This window comes from Eumetopias jubatus, unplaced genomic scaffold (assembly GCF_037043125.1).
Source record: "Eumetopias jubatus isolate StellerSeaLion01/CBP00866 unplaced genomic scaffold, mEumJub1_p1.0 scaffold_7, whole genome shotgun sequence".
NCBI classification, from domain to species: Eukaryota; Metazoa; Chordata; class Mammalia; order Carnivora; family Otariidae; genus Eumetopias; species Eumetopias jubatus.
This window is the reverse complement of record NW_028274813.1, coordinates 65,234,374-65,259,791: the sequence shown is the minus strand read 5'-3', so window position 1 is coordinate 65,259,791 and position 25,418 is coordinate 65,234,374. Positions and strand designations below refer to the sequence as shown.

At 34.8% G+C, this 25,418-nt stretch overlaps 1 protein-coding gene and 1 non-coding gene across 2 annotated transcripts in view; both read left to right on the top strand.

The window, feature by feature from the left end:
* The window catches only part of SCFD1 (sec1 family domain containing 1), a 100,455-nt gene that overhangs the window by 10,939 nt on the left and 64,098 nt on the right, over positions 1-25,418 (top strand). The window contains exons 4-10 of the mRNA XM_028114876.2: positions 66-156; positions 5,434-5,556; positions 6,901-6,988; positions 10,915-11,004; positions 13,193-13,248; positions 14,227-14,312; positions 16,811-16,910. Of these exons, the coding sequence (XP_027970677.1) occupies positions 66-156; positions 5,434-5,556; positions 6,901-6,988; positions 10,915-11,004; positions 13,193-13,248; positions 14,227-14,312; positions 16,811-16,910 (634 nt within the window). The remainder of the gene's footprint in view (positions 1-65; positions 157-5,433; positions 5,557-6,900; positions 6,989-10,914; positions 11,005-13,192; positions 13,249-14,226; positions 14,313-16,810; positions 16,911-25,418) is intronic.
* Positions 8,749-8,852, top strand: LOC114218006 (U6 spliceosomal RNA). The gene has a single exon (XR_003611089.1). It is a non-coding gene; the product is annotated as a U6 spliceosomal RNA (small nuclear RNA).

Below are 25,418 nucleotides of genomic sequence, written 5' to 3'. Positions count from 1 at the left end.
CTAAACTATATTTGTAGATAAGTGACTAAGAAAAACATGAATTTTATGTTCTTTATGTCTTTTAGGCTTTTGCACTCTGATCGAGATCCTATACCAGATGTTCCTGCAGTGTACTTTGTAATGCCAACTGAAGAAAATATTGACAGAATGTGCCAGGTAATATGGGTTCTTAATTTCCCGACCCTGTAATGTGGAAACAGGTTTTTTTCCAAAAAATTTCTTAGATTTCGGGATGCCTGGATGGCTCAGTCAGTTGAACGTCTGCATTCGGCTCAGGTCATAATCCCAGAATCCTGGGATCGAGTCCTGCATTGGGCTCCGTGCTCAGCAGGGAGCCTACTTCTCCCTTTGCCTGCTTCTCCCCCTGCCTACTCCTCCCCCTGCTTGTGCGTGCTTGCTCTCTCTCTCTCTCTCTCTCTCTCTCTCTCTCTCTCTAACAAACAAACAAATAAATAAATAAAATCTTTTTAAAAAAAATTTCTTAGGGGGCGCCTGGATGGCTCGTTGGTTGAGCAGCTGCCTTCAGCTCAGGTCATGGTCCCAGGATCCTGGGATCAAGCCCCATGTCGGGGCTCTCTGCTCAGCGGGGAGCCTACTCTCCCTCTCCCTCTCCCCCCCCGCTTGTGTTCTCTCTCTGTATCAAATAAAATCTTTATAAAAAATAAATAAATAAAAACTAAAAATTTCTTAAGATTTCCAGTGTGAAAAATCAGAAATTGTCTTACCCAATTTCCCACTTTGATTTTTGAGACTATCTTTGAATTTTAAAGAGACTGAAAGATTTAAAATTTTTTAGCTGAAGAAGCATATTGATTAGGACTTAACCTGGCTTTAAAAACCAGAAAATCTAACTATATCTTTTTTTAAAGATTTTATTTACTTATTAGAGAGAGAGAGAGAGAGAGAGCACAAGCCGCAAAGAAGGGCAGAGGGAGAGGGAGAAGCAGGTTTCCCGCTGAGCGGGGAGCCCATAAAGGACTCGATCCCAGGACCCTGGGATCATGACCTGAGCTGAAGGCGGTTGCTTAACCGACTGAACCACCCAGGCACCCCAGAAAATCTAACTATATTAACTTTAAAAAATAGGGTTGTATTTTTCTGAGATAATAGGAAGTCTGGGAGTACGATGTCCAAGCTTGTATAATGGCTGTATGAAGTAGTCAGACTGCGGCTCCTTCAGTCCTTCTGATCTGTTGTCTTTGGTTTCCCTTTTCAATGTCTTCATTGTTGCTTCCTGGATGTTATGTGGCAGCTGAGGCTCATACCACATCTATGTGCAAAGCAAGAAGGGAGAAATAAATGATGCCAGTCCTAACTGTTCCTTTTGATCAGGAAAGCTAAGATTTCCCAGAAATGCCCAGAAGACTCTAATTTATTTATGTTTCACTGGTTAGAATTAACTTCAAAGGAGGGTGCAAAAGTTAATATTTAAATGAATGTATTATCCCCCAACAAAATCTGGATTCTTTTAGCAAGGAAGAGGGGGAAAATGGATATTAGATAAGTAGCTAACAGTGTCTGCTAGCATCTTGTTGCTGACTGTTGAATCAAATTCCTACAGTTGACCCTTGCAACACAGGTTTGAACTACACAGGTCCACTTAAAGGCTGGTTTTTTGCAGTACAGTATCGTAAGTGTATTTTCTCTCCCTTACGATTTTTTTAATCTTTTCTCTATCTTACGCTATTGTAAGAATACAGTATATAATACATATAACATACAAAATATGTGTTAACTGACTATGTTTCAGTAAGTCTTCTGGTCAACAGTAGACTATTAGTTAATTTCTTGGGGAATCAGAAGTTACATGTGAATTTTCAACTGTCAAGGTGTCAGCGCCCCAACCCCCGCGTTGTTCCAGGGTCAACTGTATTTAAATTGTTAATGAAGATCACATATTTTGTGTCCTATGTAGCTGATGATGCCCAGCTTTCTCTTTTATCTTGCATAAACCTGACTGTGCCATTTTTTAAAGAGATAGGATTTATCAATCCCTTCCACTTTTTGGCTATTATGAATAATGCTACTATAAACATATTTGTACACATTTCTGTGTATGTATGCATTTTCATTTTTCTTATGTCCATTAACACCTAGGAATAGAATTGCTGGGTCAAATAACTCTATAGTTAACTTTTTTTTTTTTTAAGGCGGGAGACAATTTTATATAGAATATTACTTTCATTTTGTTGTTTATGTAGCATTTGAAGAATACACACACACAATTTTTTTTTCAAGATTTTTATTTGACAGAGAGAGACACAGCGAGAGAGGGAACACAAGCAGGGGGAGTGGGAGAGGGAGAAGCAGGCTTCCCAGGGAGCAGGGAGCCTGATGCGGGGCTCGATCCCAGGACCCTGGGATCGTGACCTGAGCCGAAGGCAGATGCTTAACGACTGAGCCACCCAGGCACCCCCCCCACACAAATATTTTTATGGATATGCATGTATATGGTTTACCTTTTGAGAAACTGCTACACTGTTTTCCAAAGTGGTTGCATCGTTTTATATTCTTTCCAGCAGTCTGTGAGGCTTCCAGTTTCTCCAGATCCTTGTCAGTATTTTTTATTATCTGACATTTTGATAATAGCCATCCTAAAGTGTTATCTCATTGTGGTTTTGATTCGCCTTTTCCTGGTGACTGATGATATTATATGCATCTTTTAATGTGCTTTTTGGCCATTTGTACATCTTTGGAGAAATGTCTATTCAGATCCCTTGTCCAGTATTTAATTGGGTTCTTTTAATGTTGAGTTGTTAGAGTACTTTCTATATTTTGGATGCTAGACTCTTACCAAGTATATCATTTGGAAGTGTTTTTGCCTATTCTGTGGGTTGTCTTTTCATTCTTGATGGTATCCTTTGGGGCACAAAAATTTTTTAATTTTGATTTTAAACTTAGTTTTAAGTTGATTTTTTCTTTAGTTGCTTGTGCTTTTGGTGTCATATTTAAGAAACCATGGCCAAATCTCCATGTTTTCTTCAAAGATTTTTATGCTTTTGGCTCTTACATTTAGATCTTTGATCCATTTTGAGTTAGTTTTTATATATGGCATGAGCGAGGTGTCCACCTTCATTCTTTGCATGTGGCTCTCCTGTTGTCCCAGCATCATTTATTGAAGAGATTATTCTTTCTCCCATGAATGGTTTTGGCAGTTTTATTGAAAATTAATTAACAGTAGATACATTGGTTTATTTCTGGACTCTCAGTTCTATTCCACTGATCTCTGTGTCTGTCCCATGCCAATATCACACTGTCTTTACTACTTTTGCTCTGTAGCAAGGTTTGAAATTGGGAAATTGATTCCTCCAACTTTACACTTTGTTTTCCAGATTGTTTTGGCTTTCCTAGGTCCCTTGAATTTTATATTAATTTTAGGTTTAGGTTGTGAATTTCTGTAGGAAGCTACCTGGAACTTGAATCTCATAGGGATTGCATTGAATCTGTAGATCAATTTGGGGAGAACATTGTCATCTTTACAATATTAAATTTTCTGATCCATGAACGTGGAATATCATTTCATTTGTTTAGATCTTCTTTAATTTCTCTCAGTAATGTCTTGTGTGCAAATAAAAGTTTTACATTTCTTTTGTTAAATATATTCTCTCATATTTTTTTAATGCTATTGTGAATGGGATTGTTTTCTTAATTCTGTTTTTTGGATTGCTCATTGCAAATGTATAGATGCACAATTGACTTTTATATGTTGATCTTATATCCTGCAACCTTTTTCAATTTCTGTGTCCTTTTGCAATGTCTCCATCATTCTTGGACCACTTCCTTATTTTTAGGCACAATAAATTATTCAGTCTCATCTCATACTTTCTCTGTTCTAGGCCAAGATTCAGCCATTTGTCTAAGGAGCCCTGGTTGTTTTTTGTAGAGAATGGTATTTAGAAATCAGTAACTGGGAATAAGGCGTAGGCATTGCTACTGGGGTGTTAGAGTTCTTAGGACATCTCAATGGACAGAACTAGGAAATATATGTATGTATATATACGCACACTCTATATCTATGTTTAACTCTAGAAATCTTCCTTATCTCTCTAGATAAAAAGATAGGTAATATCCAAAATTGTTTCATTTCAGAAATACAGGATTCATCCTAGTTTTTTCTTTTTCCCTTTACAAATCTGTAACTCCTTTTTATGACAATGAGAAACATAATTCCCAGTATCTTCCACATACTGACTTATTTTCTCATTCCCCTTATTTCTCAATCCTTCATCCTTTAATCAGTCCCGCAACCTTTGTTTAACCACTGCCCTGCTCAGCAGCCTTCCTCACACAGCCTCCAAACCCTTCGTTTTTGACACTTAAACATCTCTGATACCAGATGCATCTTAAAATTGATGGTGTGTTATAGAATTTTATTGGCAGCATTAATTCTTTCTCGGTGGTACATAATGGTGCTTCTTTCAATGGACAGTATCTTAGGTTCAAATAAATACAAGCATACGTTGTTTTATTGCGCTTCAAAGATACTGCACTTTTTAGAAATTGAAGGTTTGTGGCAACCCTGCATCAAACAAGTCTATCAGTGCCATTTTCCCAACAGCATTTGCTCACTTCATGTTTCTGTGTCATATTTTGGTAATTATCACACTGTTTCAAACTTCCATTATTATATTTGTTATGGTGATCTGTGATCAGTAATAATTTGCTGAAAGCTTGGATGATGGTTAGCATTTTTTAGCAATAGAGTATTTTTTAAGTAAGGTGTATACTCTTTTTTTTTAGACATAATGCTATTGCACATTTAATAGACTACAGTATCATATGGACATAATTTTCATAGGCACTGGGAAACCAAAAAATAATTTTGACTCACTCTGTTACAATGTTTGCTCTATTGTGGTTGTTTGAAACTGAACCCACAACATATACAAGGTATGCCTGTATGGTTATTTAGATACCTATTTGCCTAGAGTTTAAAAACATAAGTAAATTTGATTTAAGAATTTGCATAACTTTAAATTTTACTACTTTTGGGTGTTTGAGAAGTAATACTTCTGGAATTGGTCATTGGAATTATGTCTGAACAGCAAAGGAAATATGTAGTATTACTACATGACCAGAGCAGTAGAAGATAGTATCTGCAAAATATAATAAGCATTTTACTATATGAGAGCCATTTCTGGATATTTTTAAGAAAAATGCAGATATACTGTTTCAAGCAGTTTTATGTGATATTGTAATTAAAATAGAATTTTATTGATAATATTATATCATCACTTTGTTAATATATAGGTCCATTATATCTGGCAACCAAATAACCAATACTTCTTCATGACTTTTTTCTCTTGGGATTTTTTTTTTTTTTTGTCATTTATATAATGACAAAATCTTGCTCCGATAGTTATCTAAAAGGTTTTTATTTGTGGTCATCCTTTATACTGGCTCATAAGAATGAAGTATTCATTGTATTTCTAGGATCTGCGAAATCAACTCTATGAATCATATTATTTAAATTTTATTTCTGCTATTTCAAGAAGTAAACTGGAAGATATTGCAAATGCAGCATTAGCGGCCAGTGCAGTAACACAAGTAGCCAAGGTAAGAGATTTTGGTTGGCTGATGACATTTTGTTAGTGTAAAATTTAGCATATTCTGAAACCTGTTAATTGACTCAGGTGCCTAATTTACAGAGGACCAAATCAACCTAAGAAATATTTAGACTCATTACTTTTAGAAAGAGTTCTGATAATGCAAATTATCTACAGTTTGAACTAGGCAAAATAAACCAAACTAAAGGTACCTATAATTCAGTGAATTTGAAAGATAAAAATAAAATGTGGAAATCTGTCTTTGTTTTAGGCTAGGATTTGTAATCTTTTTAGCTTGACTTAGAAATAGTTTGATAGTTGTGTTATAAATTATACTAAAAATATATTGACATTATTTATTTATAATCACTGTAGTCGCCATACTATCTTCAGATCTACTTAGAAGAGAGAACCCAAAGAAGCTATATTGCGTATTATAAGAAAGAAGGAACTTAGGACAGGCCGGCCATTCTACATCACAGTTGCTCTTTAGATAGGTTCAGCTTAGTTATAAATAAATCTGTAAATGTATTCTTGGTTATAGCCCTACTGTGCCCTGTGCTTCTTGAATTTGGACAAGACATGAAATTCTAGGAAATGATATAGGACAAATAAAAGCCTAAACAACTATGTATTTACTTCCCATTTTTTCCCACTGGTTAGATTTAGATAGTCTACTAACTACTACTGATTAGTTTTTGAGGCCTATGTCTTAATGTTCTTCTTTTCAAAGTTTATCATTAGTTTAAATAAAATAATAGAAGTAGTTCTCAGTTTGTTTAATTAAATTTAATGTATTTCAAAGAGTTTTCTTAATTTTTCCCCTGATTTGCACTTCTAAAGAACTAGTATAACTTCTTTATAAGTGTCCAAGGTGGAAAAATAGTTACTATGACTTTCTTAGGAAAATGTTATTAAAATGAATGTAAAATTGTGATTTTTTTTCTTCAGAACTAATAAAAATTCCCATCCCCACCACAGTCTTTAAACAAATTTTTATATCTATATTTTTATATCTTCTTAAATTTTGTTTTCTGAAAATATTACTGCCCTCCTTATTTACATTCCTTTTTGATACTAACTCCTCATTCTTACCCAGGGAGGCAGTCTGCTACAATAGTATAATTTTTAGTTATTGAATATAATTATAATTTTTTCCATTTTTACCATTGGTTGATTAAATCAAACTAAATGTTGTTTCAGTATTGTAAAATTGGGGCACCTGGGTGGCTCAGTAGGTAGAACATGTGACCCTTGGACCCAGGGTCATAAGTTCAAGCCCTACATTGGGCATGGAGTCTACTTAAAAAAATATGTTGTAAATTTATTTCTGAACCTTTTCTTTTGTTTCTAGGTTTTTGATCAGTATCTCAATTTTATTACTTTGGAAGATGATATGTTTGTATTATGTAATCAAAATAAGGAGCTTGTTTCATATCGTGGTATGTAAAAACAGGAATATTGTAATTCATTGTTAACAAAACGAGTGATGTACCATAAAAAAAAATAGCATATTTGGTACAATCAAAAGCCAGCTTTGATTACAGCAGTAGAACTCTAAAAGAGTTTTTAAAGCACACCCAAGAAAATAAGTCTCAGACTAAATTCTGTCACTTATAAGCAACATGTAATAAAGTTGTTTTGTCAGCTCAATGAAGTACCAATTCTCTGACCTTTTAGGTACCACATAGCAGCTTGCGTGAGTGGTTCATTCATGGCAAATAAGACAGTATTTTAGTAGTAGGATTCAGTGTATCTTCTAGTACTTTGATTCTTGGACAAGACCAACTTACTCTGCTTCTCTGTGCTTTAGTTTCCTCATCTCTAAAGTGGGGATAATAATACTATTTACCTCACAGAGTTTTTGTGGAAATTAAATGAATTAGTATGTGTAAAATGCCTAGAAAGGTTTCTGGCACATAATAAGGACTCGGAAAAGGTTGGCTAATATTGCTATTTGTCAGTAGTTATTATAGCACTATTGTGGAATGAAGTATAGGTGCCTTTCTCAAATACAGGTTGTTAGACTCCCTTGATTCTTATACCCTGTGCATTTACTAGTGGATTGAATATTGATATTTGATCAAATGCTATCTAACCACCTCTGGAGTTTGTATTCAGAATTTTGGTAAACTGGCCATTCCTGGATGTAGATTAAAACTTGTAGACACACACACACACACACCCCATTTTATTATCTATGTTGCTTTTTTTTTTTTTGCAAAACACTTTTTTTGTCCCTTAATCTTTTTAAGTGTACAATACAGTATTGTTGACTTTAGATACAGTGTTTATAGCAGATCTCTAAAAGTTATTCATCTTGCTTAACTGAAACGTTATGTCCACTGATGATTTCAGATATTTTAAAGAAAAACACAGGCTGTAGTAGATATGATTAGCCAGTTCATTCAAATAATCATTAATTTGCTGCTTAAGGATTGAGATGTTTGGGGCTGACTAGAATTTCATTGTCTCCTAAGTGGAGAGTATGGCCCCCTAAGGGGGCATTTGGAAATGTGTAAGGATATTTTTGATTGTCACGTTAGCCTGGGCTGCTACTAGCATTCACTGAGCAGGGACTAGGGATGCTAGATGTTCTACAGTGTGTAAACCATACTCATAACAGAAAATTGTTCTGCCCAAAATGCCAGTGGTACCCTATTAGGAAATATTGGCCCAGATGTTAAGCTCCCTGAGAGAAGAGAACATCAGTTTTTGACTTTTTTGAGCTCCATAGCATACTGTCTTTTAGAAATTAAACAACATCCCTAAAGGGGTGTAAGCGTTTGCTGAATTGCCCGTGTCAAAGATTTTTGACAATAGTTGTTAACTTACAGAAGTCTATTTACAATTAATTGAGTTTTAATTAACTATTAAGTATTTAAGTTACATGTTTAAAACCTACTTTTCCAGGGCGCCTGGGTGGCTCAGATGGTTAAGTGTCTGCCTTAGGCTCAGGTCATGATCCCAGGGTCCTGGGATCGAGCCCCTTCCCTGCTCAGCAGGGGCCTGCTTCTCCCCCTTCCTCTGCTTCTCCCCCTGCTAATATTCTCTCTCTCTCTCTCTGTATCTGTGTCTTGAATGAATAAATAAAAAAATATTAAAAAATAGAAAAAAAATAAAACCTAGCTTTCCTTAAGCCTTTAGGTGAAACTTATAAATTGTTACTTATAAATATGGTTGTATAAAAACAAAGCACCTTGTGCTCACTTCAGCAGCACATAGACTCAAATCAGAACCATACAGATATTAGCATGGCCCCAGTGCATGAATGACATGCAAATTCATGAGGTGTTCCATAAAAGCAGCAACAATAACAACAGAAAAAAACAACCAAGCACCTTAACTTTTTCTTTGATCAATTAACTCAGATTGAACAGACTTGATTCTAGTCAGCCCCAATTAACAAGCTTAGTCAGCAAACTTGGTTTGCTGAATTCCCTTAAACAGTTTAAATTGCATTTGTAAATTCAGTGTTTTCATTTTTAAGTATTTTAAATATGAGACCAGACAAATTTATAAATCTAATAAGCAAAATCTGCCCAAATATTTAAATAATTTTTTAAATAATTAAATTTATAGTGAGTCTAATAAATTCATTACACTTTCAGGTACTTATAACTAATTTTCTTATACCTCTCAACTTAAAGAATCACAGGTCTAAAATTATTAAATTTAAAGTATAATTTTATTAATTTTAAAGTATAATTGTATGCCCCAGATTTTCAGTAGTATATTTATAATAATAATAATAGATTGTTCTCTAAGCACTTTACAATGTAAGTTCGTTTACTCCCCCGAGTAACTTTGTGAAGTGGGTAGTAGTATTATATTTTCCAGATGAAGTAACCTAGGCACAGATACTGAGTAACTTGATAAGGAAATGGCAGAACCAGATTACTAAACCGAGGCACTCACTCCAGAGTCAGTGCTCTTATTCATTACATAATTATATGCCAAATCCTCTCAATTATCACAAGTGCTTCAACTGATAAACAGTTTAGTCCCAACATAATATTTTACTGTCATGGATTTTATTTATTTCACCTACTTCTCATGGATTGGAAATTTATCCTTTTAAAGGAAGGAGATTTTATCTTCTCAAAGTCAGGCTACTATCTCAGACAAACCAAGTTGTCAACGTATAAGTGAGTTGAGGTTATTGATGGGCAATGTTTTGACTCTTCAAGTCAGTTCTTATTTAGAGGTGTGAGACCAGGGTGTAGAACCTAAGGGCTGGAGACTTCCATTTGGATTTTATCTGCATCTTTGATTGATGGAATGAGCTGAGTATTTCCCTGGATTGGTGTCCCTTGAATTTACATAATTCACATTGTATCTTTTGGTCATTTCTATCTTCTGATTTGAATCCGCAACACCAAGTAGCAGTATATTTCCTCATCCAGATTCTGTATTGCGTGGTTGAATTCTTTATTATTTTTATGTCCTCTGGATGGTTCATACTTTCTTTAGATACTTTAATATATACAGTTGGATTCTGCTTTCCTCTCATAATCACAAGTTGTATTGAATTTTATATTTGTTTTCGCATTCAGGGTGTTGGGAAATTTAAAATATTATATAGATAATATTTTAGTCCAGTCAGTCTTTTAACAAACATTTATTGAGCATCTATCTGTCAAATACTAGGCCTAGGTATTGTGAGAGATGGAAGAGGAGTAAGGCAAGGTCTTTGTCAAGTATGGTTTTCATGGCAATGTTTGTTATTTTTTTAAGTATAGCCCTAAGAATCACTTGAGGTGCTTGTCAAAATTGCAGATTTCTTAGAATTATCCAGATCTATTGAATTGAATCGTTGGGGGAAATGGCTAAGAATCTTGAATTTTTAATAGCTTCCAGTGAAACTTTCTCTTCTTTCATATTTCTAGAGTGATTCTTATACCCACTAAAGTTTAGAAACCATTTCAGTACAGTGTAGTACATCAGAAAAGAAGTTCCTATAACTTACTCTAATACAAAAGAAAAATTATATGGGACACTGGGCTTGTGATAATTGATTTGCATTGTCCTTTCTGACAGTAGTTGGGTAATAAGTTCAGTAGTTTCTTGAGGCCGTCTAGTGTTTGTGAATAAAATTATGGAATATGATATTTATTATTTGCTCTGACAAAAATTTTGTATACTTTATGTGGCAGATTTTTTTCTTAGTACTACTCTGATGTTGGTACTACTCACTCCTACTGATACTGAAGTGCTATGGGGTTTTTTCGAGTTAGTAATAGTTTTTAGTGGATACTTGTTCACTTAAAAGTGTAACACATGAAAAATTTTACTTGTTTGAGTATTTATTACAAATGTTATGAAGGCATAGAAGTTTGGTAACTTTTTTCTCTGTATGTTATTTTAGCTATTAACAGGCCAGATATCACAGACACAGAGATGGAAACTGTTATGGACACTATTGTTGACAGCCTCTTCTGCTTTTTTGTTACCCTGGGTAAGTTCTCAAATCTTTCTAGTTATTTCTTCAAAATATTTAATACTCCATTAGGAAAAATTTCAAATACATTTTTAAGTATGGAGATAAATATAACTATTAAGGCACGCTCCCAAGGTTCCAGAAAACACTAAATTTACGTATACCATTAATCCACTATACTCAGAATTTTAAACATTTCTTTGGTACATCTAAATTTACTTATAGCTACTTTGTGTTCAATATCTAATGTGTGATTTTATGCTTTACTATTACTAATTACTGTTTAGAAACCTTCTAATTGCAATTTTAATTTTGCAGACACTGAAAACCCTAGTTAAAATGACTCTTACACTAAATTATTAAAGTTTCTCTTCATTTCACAAATGAGAAAATTGAGGAAAAGAGAGATACCATGAATAGTTTAGGATATAAACAGAAGTTTGAGGAGAATTTACATGTAAGCTTTGGGGCTCCCTTCTTTGAGGGATTTTTCTCCTTTAATTTCCAGCCCTGAACACCAGTCTTTGATTCCTTAGCTCATTAAGTCTTCTGTTTTCTGCTTGAGCCGTTTTTCCTCTGTGCCTTGCAAACTGCAAAGTACCCTCAGGAGAAAAGCTGGTTAAAAATGTATCTCATTTTTCAAATACATCTCTTCTTTCAAAGTTTCACTCCCCTGCACTTTCTGCCCGCTTTCAAGTACCTTCAATAGCTTCAAACAAGGTTGTTGTTGTTTTAAACAGAGCACATCTATACACAACTTTCAGTCTTTTAATTAACCTTCCTGTTTTGCCATCCTACACACACTCCAAAATTTCACTGAATGCTAGGTTTTTTGTGGACATTAAGGTTATTTTTCCTTGAGGATATATTTTCAAGGTAAAGGTAGATTGAAGAAGTGTAAAAGACCACTGAAGGGGTGCCTGGGTGGTTCATTCGTTAAGCGTCTGCATTCAGCTCGGGTCATGATCCCAGGGTCCTGGGATTGAGCCCTGCATTGGGCTCCCTGCTCTGCGGGAAGCCTGTTTCTCCCTCTCCCACTCCCCCTGCTTGTGTTCCCTCTCTTGCTGTGTCTCTTTCTGTCAAATAAATAAAATCTTTTTAAAAAAAAAGACCACTGAAGTGTTAGAGCAGCCTTTATTTTGTAGAGTTCAGAAAGTGATTTTTTCAAAAGAGAAATTGAAATTACTATCAATCTGACTGACATAGAAGGATATCAACAAAAAATTAAGTGAAAAAGGCAAATTTAAGAACAGTATGTATAATATCCTATTTTTCTTTTTTGTACTCTTCATAAATGCATTTATTTAGACTACGTGTAAAAAATAATCTGAAACAGTCCATATCTAATTCTTAATGGAGATTATTTTAGGGTGCTGGAATCAAAGGGTTAACTTTATACATTTCTAATATTTGAATTTTATATGACAAGCATGTATAACTTGCCATTGGCAGAAAACAGTTTTATAAAATTTGCTAATATTCTACAATTTTACTTTTGCAGTTGACTGAACATGCTTTGTATAGAGTCTAGAATGCACCAATTTCAGCATGTAAAGATTACAGTGTTCTCAGTTTGTTTTCTGAGATTTTCAGTGCAGTTGGATTTTTTCTATCATTTTAGGATTCAGCCTTTGATAAAACTTGGAGTAATAAAGAAAGAGAAATTAAGAGGTCTATGAGCTGATTCAGTATTGAACTGAGGCCATGTTTTAGGAGCTTTTTGAAAAACATTAATGGAAGAATATGTTTTTTATCTTTTAAATTAATTTTTTAAAAAAGACTGCAATCCTTCATTGTTAATTTGTAAAATCAAGAATAATAATACCAAACTGCTAAATTAACTAATCTCTTTTCATTCTTTTCCATTAAGTCAAATTAAAGTGACTCCTGTGAGTGAACTCTTTGGAACTGCCTGTAGGGAGTCAAATCCTGATTTAGTTTTAATTCACTGAAAGAAATCTGGTCACACTGATTAGCCAACGCCATATAAAAATGGTCTTTTTTTTTTTTTTAATTCCCTAATATTTTCTTTTTGAATGGAAAGGTCTATTTCTGAAACCTTGATTTTACTCTTGAGATAATAAATCCTCTTATGTTTCTAGCCTGAAATTGTATACTTCTCTTGTATTTTTGATGGTTAGGTATTTTACAAATATCCATTTTGATTAAGAGCTGAAATCATTGCTAACATCTGTTGTTAAAATAGGTGCTGTTCCTATAATCAGATGTTCAAGAGGAACAGCAGCGGAAATGGTAGCAGTGGTGAGTTCATACAGATATCCATTGATGACAAATAATATTCTATCAGTTGTTTTCCTTAAGTTCCTCAAGTGTTTTTGTTAATATTAAGTATGTGATTGCTGTGGGTTATATATTAAGTACCAAAGGCAAATATTCTTATTTTTTTGGGAAGCCACCAAAAAAAAGCAATCGTTGTATACTGTTATGTGATGGAGAAAAATGATTTACTTCAATATGCTATTCTAGCTGTTTCTTTTTTACTAAAATGTATATTTGTCTTTCTGCCTTGTTTCTCCAAGTAATGCTTATTTGATCCCCCAGATCATTTTATATTTATCTTCATTTAGCAAATGTTTATTGACAGTCATAACTTTTTAAAATGCAGTACATTTGCTATCCCATTATATTGGAGTAAAATATTCAGTATAAACTGGGCATTCAAAAATTTGCTTTATAGATTAAAAAATAAGGGATTAGAGAAATTACAGAATTACTGAAAAGGAAAGGATAAGTGCAAAGATGGAAGATACACTAACATTTTTTAGTTTTATTAGCCACAATGAATCATTGACTGGTGGAGGGCTGCTTTCTTTCACATATTCCATTTCTATTCTGGAGCCTCTTGGAGCCATCACTATATAGAGACATTCCTTGTAAAACAGAGTCATGATTGGGTAAGAGGGTGGCTCATTACTGCAAATCATTCCTGTACCTAAAGTAAAAATAGTCAGTGGAAAGTGGTTGTTAGTGAAATCAGGCCTGAGTCACAATAAAAAAGGCATTGGTCTTTTCAAGTCCAAGTTATGATGTTACTGAATAGTAAAGAAACTGAAATACTTAGATTTTAGAATTGCTATTTTGTAAAGAAGTTCCAAATTTCTTAGTTATGAAACTAAGAACACATTATGTTCTTAATGTTCATAATAACACATTTTATTAGCCTATATAAAGTTCTGTGAAATTTTTCTTTAAGAGTTATTATCAAATTTGATTTTTCAGAAACTAGATAAGAAACTTCGAGAAAATCTAAGAGATGCAAGAAACAGTCTTTTTACAGGTGATACACTTGGAGCTGGCCAATTCAGGTATTATGTTTTATCAGGGTTTTGACTCAGTTTGTTCTTGAAATACAGATGGAATATTTTATTTAATTTACCTTCTGTTAGAAATTTCTGTTTTGGGGGCGTCTGCATGGCTCAGTCAGTTAGGTGTCCAACTCTTGATCTCAGCTCAGGTCCTTACCTCGGGATTGTGAGTTCAAGCCCCATGAAATTGTTTTGCATTTTTCTCATCTGTAGGAGAAATTTTTCTGTTTATATGGCCTTGAAGGTCAGAAGCCATTCTATTTCAGTTATCATTAAGCTTCTTGGTAATGACAGAAGTAAGTGAAAAACTTGTGATGCTTATGTCTATTTCTACCTATCAACTAGTTTCCATTTTTACATTGAAATACTTGTTTATTAAAAACAATGGACAATATTGGGGTGAAGAAGTAAAGAAACCCACACAAGTGGCTGAGAATTATTTCAAGGGGAATAGACAGTATTTTGGAAAATTAATCCCTACCCCCAGTTTTAAGTGAATTAATAAAGCCTGTAAAAATAAATTGATAGTCAGTATAACTGCCCTCCAGGGATAATAAGTCTATGGTAACTTTCCATAGACTTCATTTCAAGTCAGTTTAGATGGCTCCTACTGTCTTATGTACTATTCCTATAATTTGGAGTTAACACTAACATGTTTCAGTTGTTTGTTCCAACTGTCTTAGCCCCCACATAATTTTTTTTTATTTTTTTTTATTTTTTATTGTTATGTTAATCACCATATATTACATCATTAGTTTTTGATGCAGTGTTCCATGATTCATTGTTTGTTCATAACACCCAGTGCTCCATGCAGAACGTGCCCTCCTCAATACCCATCACCAGGCTAACCCATCCCCCTACCCCCCTCCCCTCTAGAACCCCCACATAATTTATGATTTCATTGCTGGTCTTAAATACTCTTCAGAATGCTTCTCATTAAGGAGAACAGAAACATCAAATTCTCACCTGATTTTTTTTTTTAAAGATTTTATTTATTTTTTTGAGAGCAAGAGAGAGAGAGAAACAGCATGAGAGGGAAGAGGGTCAGAAGGAGAAGCAGGCTCCCCACTGAGCAGGGAGCCAGATGCGGGACTCGATCCCAGGACTCCGGGATCATGACCTGAGCCGAAGGCAGTAGCTTAACCAACTGAGCCACCCAGGCGCCCCGATTTTTTTTTCCAACAGAAGCACCCACTGTAGCATCTCTTAACAGTTCCCTTTCTATAGTGCTCTCATAAAAGCCTTAGAAACCCACACAAAGGCGCTGTTTTATTTGGATAATTTCTAAAAACTTAATTATGTTATAATATAGTTGTCTTATTTTTAATTTGTTGGGTGCATTTCTAAATTATTTTAATTAGGGGTCAGCAACTTTGTTGGACTATTGTTTTGGACATTTGAATCCAATTGTAGGTTAATGATCCTCAATGAGAATTTGGTAATGCCTGAAGACATGTTTGGTTGTCACAATTGGGTAGATGCTACTGGAATTTAGTGGGTTGCATTATAGGATGCTGCTAAACATCCTATGATGCACAGGACAAGCCCCCATGATGAGGAATTATCCAGCCCCAAATCTCAGCAGTGCTGAATTAAGAAACTTTGCCATAGGCTATCTTTCCTTGCCTTTCACCTAGCTCTGGAGTAATAAACAATAATAGGTGGTAAGGGTGCCACTCCTACTTATTTATTGCAGAGTTTTATAATCAGTGCAGTGCATTTTTAATCAGTACAGTGTAATGAGTTACTAAAATGGTCAGAGTTCCCTTGCAGGACAAAATATGAATAGTTAATATAATCATATAACAGTATCTTTTGAAAATTGATGTATACCCTTGATACAGTATTGCCAAAGCAGACCTTTACAACTTTTGGAGACATATAGCAACAGATGACTTTGTGCCTCACTTTGCTTTAAGTATAGTCTATTTCACATCTAAGTTGTAATAATGCAGTAAATAACATATGAAGTGTTTGGTAAGTTATATAATAGTTATATAATTAGGTACCATCGTGGCTTAATGTTTTAGTTTTATATATTATATGGGATGTGGTTTCATGACGCTCTTCTCTATAGTCTGCTTTTTGAATTTGTGTTTACAGAAAAAAGTTGTAATTTGTAATTTATGGAACTCAAACATTTTTGTAAATTTTTAAGATCCTACTCTAATAGTTTTCTCTGAAACTGACAATAGCTATTCCTTTTTTTTCCAAAAAAATGTGAAATACAAATCTAAGTAGAAGCAACTTATTCTTACTTTGATAACTATAAAAATTACTCTGTAAAAGTACTCGCATAGATTTTTTTCTTTAAGACCATCAAGACTTATAATCTAGCATTATACACAGGCTCTGAGTAGTCCGAAGCAATACTTATGGAATGTCAATATTAGCATACTTACTGTTCATGTCCAAATGATAAAACCAGAAAGTATTAGAAAAATTGAGATGTAGAAACTGTTATTGAGTTACATAATTTTTTTTAAATGTATTTACAGCTTCCAAAGGCCTTTATTAGTCCTTGTTGACAGAAACATAGATTTGGCGACTCCTTTACACCATACTTGGACATACCAAGCCTTGGTGCATGATGTACTGGTAAGAGGCTAAATATACCACATTTTACTAAAATGTAATACTCAATGGTCCTTTTAATTTAAAATTAACGTCATGACTACAGAGACACAGGTGAGAAGGATGAGCTGAGAAATATGAACAAAAAAGTGATGGAATTTGGTATCACTGGGTGTGGATGCTGGAGAATAGTGAAGCATTGAAGTGTAAAGTTCTGAACTTATAATCTTTAAGGTGTAGGATTAATTATTTGTATTGTTGGCAGTGATGGGGAGAAAAGGAATGAAGGAAAATGAGTGAGTGCTTTTTTTTTTTTTTTTTTTTTTGACACAGCACGAGTTGGGGTCACTGAGTAAGGCAGAGGGAGGGGGGAGAGAGACTCTTAAGCAGGCTCCATGCCCAGTGTGGAGCCTGATGCGGGCAGAGCTCAGTCTTACGACCCTGAGATCATGACCTGAGCCCAAACCAAGAGTCGGACACTTAACCGACTGAGCCACCCAAGCACCCCTCAGTGAGTGACTTTAAAAAATTTTTCTAACAAAGTAATTTTTTTTTCCCATAGTGAGGAAGTAAAGTTTCTCTCTGAGGAGGAAAGCTATAATTTCAGTTTTTTCTGGGAATCAGTTAAGTCTCATTTTATGGTAAATGTAAATAGCATTTTTTATATTGTACCATATGTTTTTTGAGGTAATTCCACATATGTAAAATCATGCTTAAAGCAAAAATCTGTATTTATATTCATGCATATATTCATCTACTAAATATTGTATATAGCATGTGATATACACAGATAAATAAAACAGGCCCAATCTTTAAAGTCAATGGGAAGAAAATATGTTCACAAATAAATTCTGTACAAGGCACTATGTAATAAAGCCAGACTAGTTCCCATTTGATAGAAAAATTTTAGACACAGAAGTTAAATGATTTGAACCCAAATCATTGGCTCTGCCAAAACTAGCACTCCAGTTTACTGACTTCTAGCCCAGGCCTCTAGGGATTATAGTATATAATGGTATCATTATTGCAAAGAGTGACTGAAATGTCATATGGAAAGGAAATGGAAAACATAATAGATGGTTTTTTGTTTGGTTTATTTCTTTAAAGCCCAGATTCTAGCTGTAAGATATTTATTTAAGTAAATCAGATCTCAAGGTTACTGATGAAAATTGGCAGTTCTGTACCCTTCTGTATCCTAGAGTCCTGTGTCATTTTAGATTGTAAGGATGAGTGTCAATGAAATACTAGGCAACTCTGAGTCAGTTGAGAGGGCAAGAAGAATCAGAGGGACTACTGAATTAAACCCTGAGTAATGCAACATGGAAGCTAGTTTTAGGAGGTCAAGTAAGAGGCTGAAGAAGAATTCAGCCACAACTGGAGGGTATGCTGTCTGACAAAACATTTTAGATCCTGGTTCTAGCAATAAAGAAAGCAAATGAAAATATTCTTTTCTTCCTGGAGCTTACATTATGATAGGACAGGCAATAACTAAAATGAAATATATGACATTTTAGAAGGTGGAAAATACTCTGGAGGAAAATAAAGCAGGTAATGGTGAACAGGATTGTAACTTGAAAATAGGAAAGACCTCACTGAAAAAGAGGCATTTAAGGAAGAATCTAAAGGAGGTAATAAGGTAGTGAATTACATAGCTATGTGGAAGAGAACAGCTTTCTAGGCAGAAGAATGCCTAATATGTTTAAAGGATTGAAAGGCAGCCAAGGTGGCCAAAGTAAGGCAGGGGGGAAATAGCAGGAGGCAAAGTTAAATAGGTTATGGGAAGCAGTATAGCATAGGACATTATAGGCCATTATAAGGATATTGACTTTCAGTTTGAGGGAAATGGGGAGCCAATGCAGTTTTGAGTGAAGGAGTGGCATCTGAAACACATTTTAGGAGTACCACTGTAGCTGCAGTGCTGAAATGGACTCCTTGAGGGGCATAGGAAGAGTCAAGAGACCAGTAGGAGGCTGTTGGAATTATCTTAGCAAGAGATGATGGTGGCTTACAACAGGGTGGAAATGGTGAGGGTTGTGATAATATATGGAATGCATAGCATAGGATTTGCTGATGAATTGGATGCAGATCCAAGAGAGGAGTCAAAGATGAGCCCGGAGTGTTGGCCTTCGCAAATGGACAGATGTCATTTATCGAGATAGAGACATGGAAGGAGAAATTTTGAGGGAAAGATCAGATATTGAGTATTAGACATGTTAAATGTGAGATGCCTATTAAGATATTCAAATAGATATTAAATAGTTAGATGTATGAGTCTAGAGTTCAGGAGAAACATCTGGTCTAGAGAAATAATTTAAGAGTAGTCCATTTATAGATGGTATTTAAAGCCAAGAGATAAAATGAGACCACCAAAGGGATGAATATAAATAGAGAAGAGGGCCAAGAACTGAACTCTGAGGCATTTCAACATTTAGAATTCTGGGTGATGAATAGGAACCAACAATATAACGTAGAAAGAAGCAACCAGTAGTGAGATATGAGAACTAGATCTGTGTTGTTTTGGAAACCAGTGAGTTAACTGTTTTCAGAGAGGAGGCAGGAATTGGACAAATGCTGAGGACTAAGAAGTCACCAATGCATGTGGCAACATGAAGGTTATTACTAACTTTGGTAAGAGCAACTTAGAAGAGTTTTTGCTGTATAGGACAGTTGAGAAAAGTGGTAATTGCTAGAAGGGAATGTGAGGTCAAAAAAGATTTTTAAATGTGAAACATTCCAGCATGTTTGTATATCAGTGGGAGTGATCGAAAGAGAAAAGTTGATGCAGGTCTGTAGGAGGCATTAATGATCAGGATCACTATAGACCAGGATTTCTCAACATTGGCATTGACATTTTGGGCCCGATAATTTTTTTGTTGTGGAGGTTGTCTTTTGCATTTGGGATGTTTAGCAGCCTCTACCCTCTAGGTGCCAGTAGCATTTTCTCAGTTGTGACAACCAAAATGTCTTCCCACATTGCCAAATACACCCAGGCTGTGAAGAGGGGCAAAATTGCCTCTGAGTGAGAATTGCTGTTAGTAGGCTGATGACAGGAATTTCAAAGCTGTAGTTGTTTTAGGGAAGAAGACGAGTGAAGAGTCTGGGAGTAGCAAGGAAGGCAGGTATCTCAGTGTCGGATCCATCCAGTTGGAGTTCAATTAGAGTAAGAAAGTACAGTGGAAGTTTAGAGTAGATGTTCAGAATAGGAGATTTTGCTATTGACTGAGTATGAGTTCTAGAGGTTAATGACAGAAAGGTTTTAGGAATTGGATAAGATGAGAGGTGGAATCTGAAAGAGGTGGTATAGGGAGCCATAGAGAGATTGGCATGATGATATAGTTTTCCCCTAATCTCAAATTAGATTTTGTTGGTGGGGTGGGGCTTTAGGGTGGGAGCAAGGGGTGGTACAGATCAGGAGTCATCTCTTCACTCCTGGTTGTATGTGGAGGCTATACAGAGCATTGAGATACTTTAGTCTTTTTAATTCCTTTTCTAATGAAAGTATTTGATGCTTTGAGCATAGGAGATAAGATGTATATACAAGTAATTGCACCATGAAGGAATATGCTCTTATTCTGTATTGTTAGCAGAGAAAATTGGGAAACATAACTTAGGGCAGAGATCTCCCCAAACCAGACAAGGCTAATCCTGGTCCTTGAGGTTTTTACTGTTCCAGAGTGAAATGAAAATACTAAGGGCTATGAAATGAGTTTTTTTGATCAACCTTTTTGCTAATTTGTGGGTGCTTACCTTTTTTATTATCCTTGTATTTTTGTGAGATATATAATTTACTAATTTTTTATTTCCTATTCTTGGAAGTTAAAATAATCCTTTTAGAAATACAAGGCGGGGACATCTGGGTGGCTGAGTGGGTTAAGTGTCCAACTCTTGGTTTTGGCTCAGGTCATGATTCAAGGTTGTGAAATCAAGCCCCGCATCTGGCTCAGTGTTCAGTACAGAGTTTGCTGCTCTCCTCTCCCTCTGCCCCCCTCAGGCTCTCTTTCAAATAAATAAATAAATCTTTTGAATAAATCAAGAAATACATACATACATATAAACAAGTAAGCCAATTAAAAGTTGGCAACCGTGTGTCTCCAAAAATTCAGTTAAACAAATATTTTTTAAGTGCCTGCTCTGTACCAGACACTGCTAGTCTCTGGGATACATGGTGAACCAAGCAGATGTTATCCCTAATGCATGAAGGTTAGACTAGTGGGTACCTGTGGACATTTGGGTTATTATTGGTTTTAGTTTTTCTTATAAATAATAGAGCAATGCACATCTCTAGTTAACTTTCTTAGGTTAGGTTCTCAGATTCCGTATTACCTTTAGGCAGTCTTTTCATGGCATTATTATCAGAATATTTAGGTCTTATGAAAATAGTCTCTAAAGAGATTGGTTAAGATAAACTACACAATTTCTTTTTACTTATTCCTGCTCATTAATTTTATTTTTTAATTTAAAAAAATTTCTTCAATTTTAAAAAATATTTTAATTCCACTATAGTTAACATACAGTGTTATAGTTTCAGGTGTACAATATAGTAATTCAGCAGTTCTGTATATTACTCAGTGCTTATCAAGATAAGTGTGCTTTTAATCCCCTTCACCTATTTAACCCATCCTCCCACCCACCTCATCTCTGGTAACCATCTCTTTGTTCTCTATAGTTAAGAGTCTCTTTTGGTTTGTCTCTTTTTTTTTTTCCCTTTGTTCATTTGTTTTGTTTCTTGAATTCCACATATGGGTGAAATCATATAGTATTTGTCTTTCTCTGACTGACTTATTTTGCTTAGTATTATACTCTCTAGATCTATCCATATTGTTGCAAATGACAAGATTTCATTCTTTTTTATGCCTGAATAATGTTCCATTATATATATATACCACATCTTTAGTCATCTATTTTTTTTAAAGATTTATTTATTTACTTCAGAGAGCACGTGCATGCGCAGGCAGGGAAAGGGGAAAAGGGGGGAAGGGGCAAAGGGTGCTCAGAGGGGAGCCCACTGCGAGGCTCAATCCTGTGACCCTGAGATCACGACCTGAGCTGAAATCAAGTCAGATGCTTAACTGACTGAACCACCGAGGCGCCCATATCCATTCATCTATTGGACAGTTGGGCTGCTTTCATAATTTGACTACTGTAAATAATGCTGCAATAAGCATAGAGGTGTATATATCCTTTCAAATTAGTGTTTTCGTATTTTTGGGGTAGATATCCTATAGCACAATTACTGGATCATATGGTAGCTCCTGTTAATTAATTTTAATGCAGTTTCTAGATGTGAAACAACTATAACTGGGATATCATAAATTATTCTCATGTCATTTTTGTTGTTGTTGTTGTTAAAACTGCTGCTTTTGAAGTTTCTTTGGAGTTTTCAAAATTCTTAATAATAATACCCTTTACCTCCACAAGATGGAGTAAAAGTTCTAGATAGGAACTGTTAACCTGAAATCGGAGCTTGCTTTTTATATCAAATACCTTTGCCTGAAAATCTCGAACACTGATAGTATTTATATATCAGACTGTGGAAACAACTGAAAATTTATACAACTTCCCTGTGTGCCAGAAAGATTCTTGTCATTTAACATGGGAAATACACTCTTCTAGTGAAAACCTTTGCAGTGCCCCTTTCCTTTTACTGGGATATAAGAAACAAAAATAATCAGAAAGTCATGACTCCTTTTTATTATACCTTGGTTGTGGGAGGGGTGCATTTGATTGTTCGTCTGTAATGAGTAGTTACCATTAGGCAAAGGGATGGGCTTTATTTCATCTTAGTATCTTGTTCTTTACTTGGGCTTTGGTTTTTCATATCTTAGGTAAACTTTTACTTAAATCTAGGTTGTTCATGGGAATTTCTTACTAAACGTGTGTAGACTATGTGAAATCCAAGAAGACATCTTTGATTTCATTTGTTGAAAAATGGTATTGTTTTAGTATGTTTATATATTCATTGCTGTATGTATTATTTGCTATTTACTAATCTGTTTTAGGTTGCTACTATTTTTTTTCCTTATATCCCAGTTGCTTAGTACATAAGATTTTGAGACATGTCTATGTCTGTGATGGGGCGTTATACAAAGATTTTCTTTTTCAATTAAATGATTCTTATAAATAGTCTAAGTTAGATTTTTCTTTCCTTTTTTTTTTTTTTTTATGTCTTCTGTACATATTTTTCTTTTCCTTCTTGTCACCGTTGACCAAAGTTCAGGGTTTCTAAATCAGTGTTGTCTCACAGAAATAAAGTATGAGCTACAGATGTAATTTTGGATTTTCTAATAGCCACATTAAAAAGATAAAAAGGAATAGATGAAATTTATTCTAATAATGTATTTTATATAACCCTATAAGTCTAAATTATTAGCATTTTAACACATAATCAATTTAAAACTATTCTGTATTTTCTTTTTATATATTAAGTCTTAAAAATTTGGTATATATTTTATACTTCTATCTTAATTCAGACTAGCCACATTCCAGATGATCAGTAGCCACATTGACCAGTATCAGCTGTATTAGACAGCATGTTTCTAAGTAATTACAACTCAAGTTCTTTACTAGTTTAGAGACGAAATAAGTTACTTAAGTTGAGATTATTACATGAAGACTGGTAGAAAATGTTTGCATATTGTCAGCAATATATCTCAGGTGGCTTCTGGCCCATGATTCCTAGAGTTATAAGGAATTCTGCTTTAATAAAAATGAACAAGGTTATCAAAATTCCTGACATTGCTAAATCTATACAGAATACCTTGGCATCTGAATTAGGATATGTTCATTATAAAAGAACCCTCGAACTTTGGTGGATTAAAATAACAAATACTTATTTTTTGTTCACGGTATTCCTTGTTTCTTGTCCCATGTGGATGAGCAAGGACGACCTCTGACATATCATAGTCACTCCCAAATTAAGGTTAATGAGGCCCCATCTCAACACATACTTTCACAGTCACTATGACAAGGGGCAAACGATTGTGGGTTATATTTTAAATCCTGTTTCATTGTTATGAATAAAATTTTAAGACTTTTATTAGGGAATATTTCATATAAAATCACACAAAGTTACAAAATACTGTAATGAACCCCCCACATGCATCACTCAGTTTCCCAGACAATATGCATCTTATCCCGGACATTATTATATGATCTATGCAAAAATATATCTAAAAAAAAAGTACCATAATTTTATTATCATACCTAACAAAATTAACAATTATTCTTTGGTAATATCTGCTACTATCTCTGTATTCAGTGTTTCCTAATTGTTTCAAAGACACATCTTTACAGTTGGTTTGTTCAAATAGGGATCCAAACAGTATCCATACATTGCATTGGTTGATACATCTTTTAAGTTTCTCAGTTTACAACAGTTCCTCTCTTTCTACTTCTTTTTTATTGCCATTTTTTGGTTGAAGGAATTGGATTGGTTTTCTAAAGAATTTCCTACATTTCTGCATTTGGTTGATTGTATTCTTGTGGTACACAATTTGATGTGGTTCTCTATCCCCAGTATTTCTGTAAACTGATAGATCTAGAGACTTGATTAGATTTGGCTCAATTGTTTGCCAAAATAAAAGTTACTTTTATGCTTTTTTTCCTCATGTGAATATAAATCTTAGCTCTGCGTAAATGGGTGTCACCCATTATCATCCAAATGTAATTTTGTTAACATTAGCTCTGTTTGGGTTTACTGGTCTGCTTTAACTTGTAAAAGGAAACTAAGACTGCTGAAAACTTATCCATGTTTTTCTTCTCAGTGGGATTTATTTTATCTCATGATTTGGGACACCATTGTCCAGTCTTCTAAGTCAAAGTATGAATATCAGTAGGAACAGGTTAGACTCTATCATGTTGAAACTAATTCTGTTGTCTTTTATTTGTGGATAAATGTTCACTTTCTTCAACATGATTAAGTTCAGCACAGAATGTTCTAATTTCCCAATTTTCAAGACTAAAATTTTCCTTATTTGCCTGGCTGTTATGCAAACAATGGAAGTGTTCTTGCCACTATTATTCTCAAAATTCTTACCATTTTTTATTCCTTTATCATTTTGTGTTTTCTTTTACATGTTCCATCAGTACTTCAGTAATAGTATATGCTCTTCTTTTTCTTCTTTTTTTTTTTAAGATTTTTTTTTATTTGACAGAGAAAGAGAGAGAGCACAAGGAGGGGGAGCAGCAGGCAGAGGGAGAAGCAGGCTTCCCGCTGAGCAGGGAGCCCAATGTGGGGCTCGATCCCAGGACCCTGGGATCATGACCTGAGCCGAAGGCAGACACTTAACCACTGAACCACCCAGGTTCCCCTTAACTAGAATTTCTAGTAAAGTACTCTTTCCATGGTGATGACACAGCTCATTCAAAATAAAGTAACTTGTTAACAAAACTACTGGTTGAAAAATAAGAGCACACAGGGCACTTGGGTAGCTCATTAGTTAAGCGTCTGCCTTCGGCTCAGGTCCTGATCCCAGGGTCCTGGGATCGAGCCCCACATTGGGCTCCCTGCTCAGCAGGGAGCCTGCTTCTCCC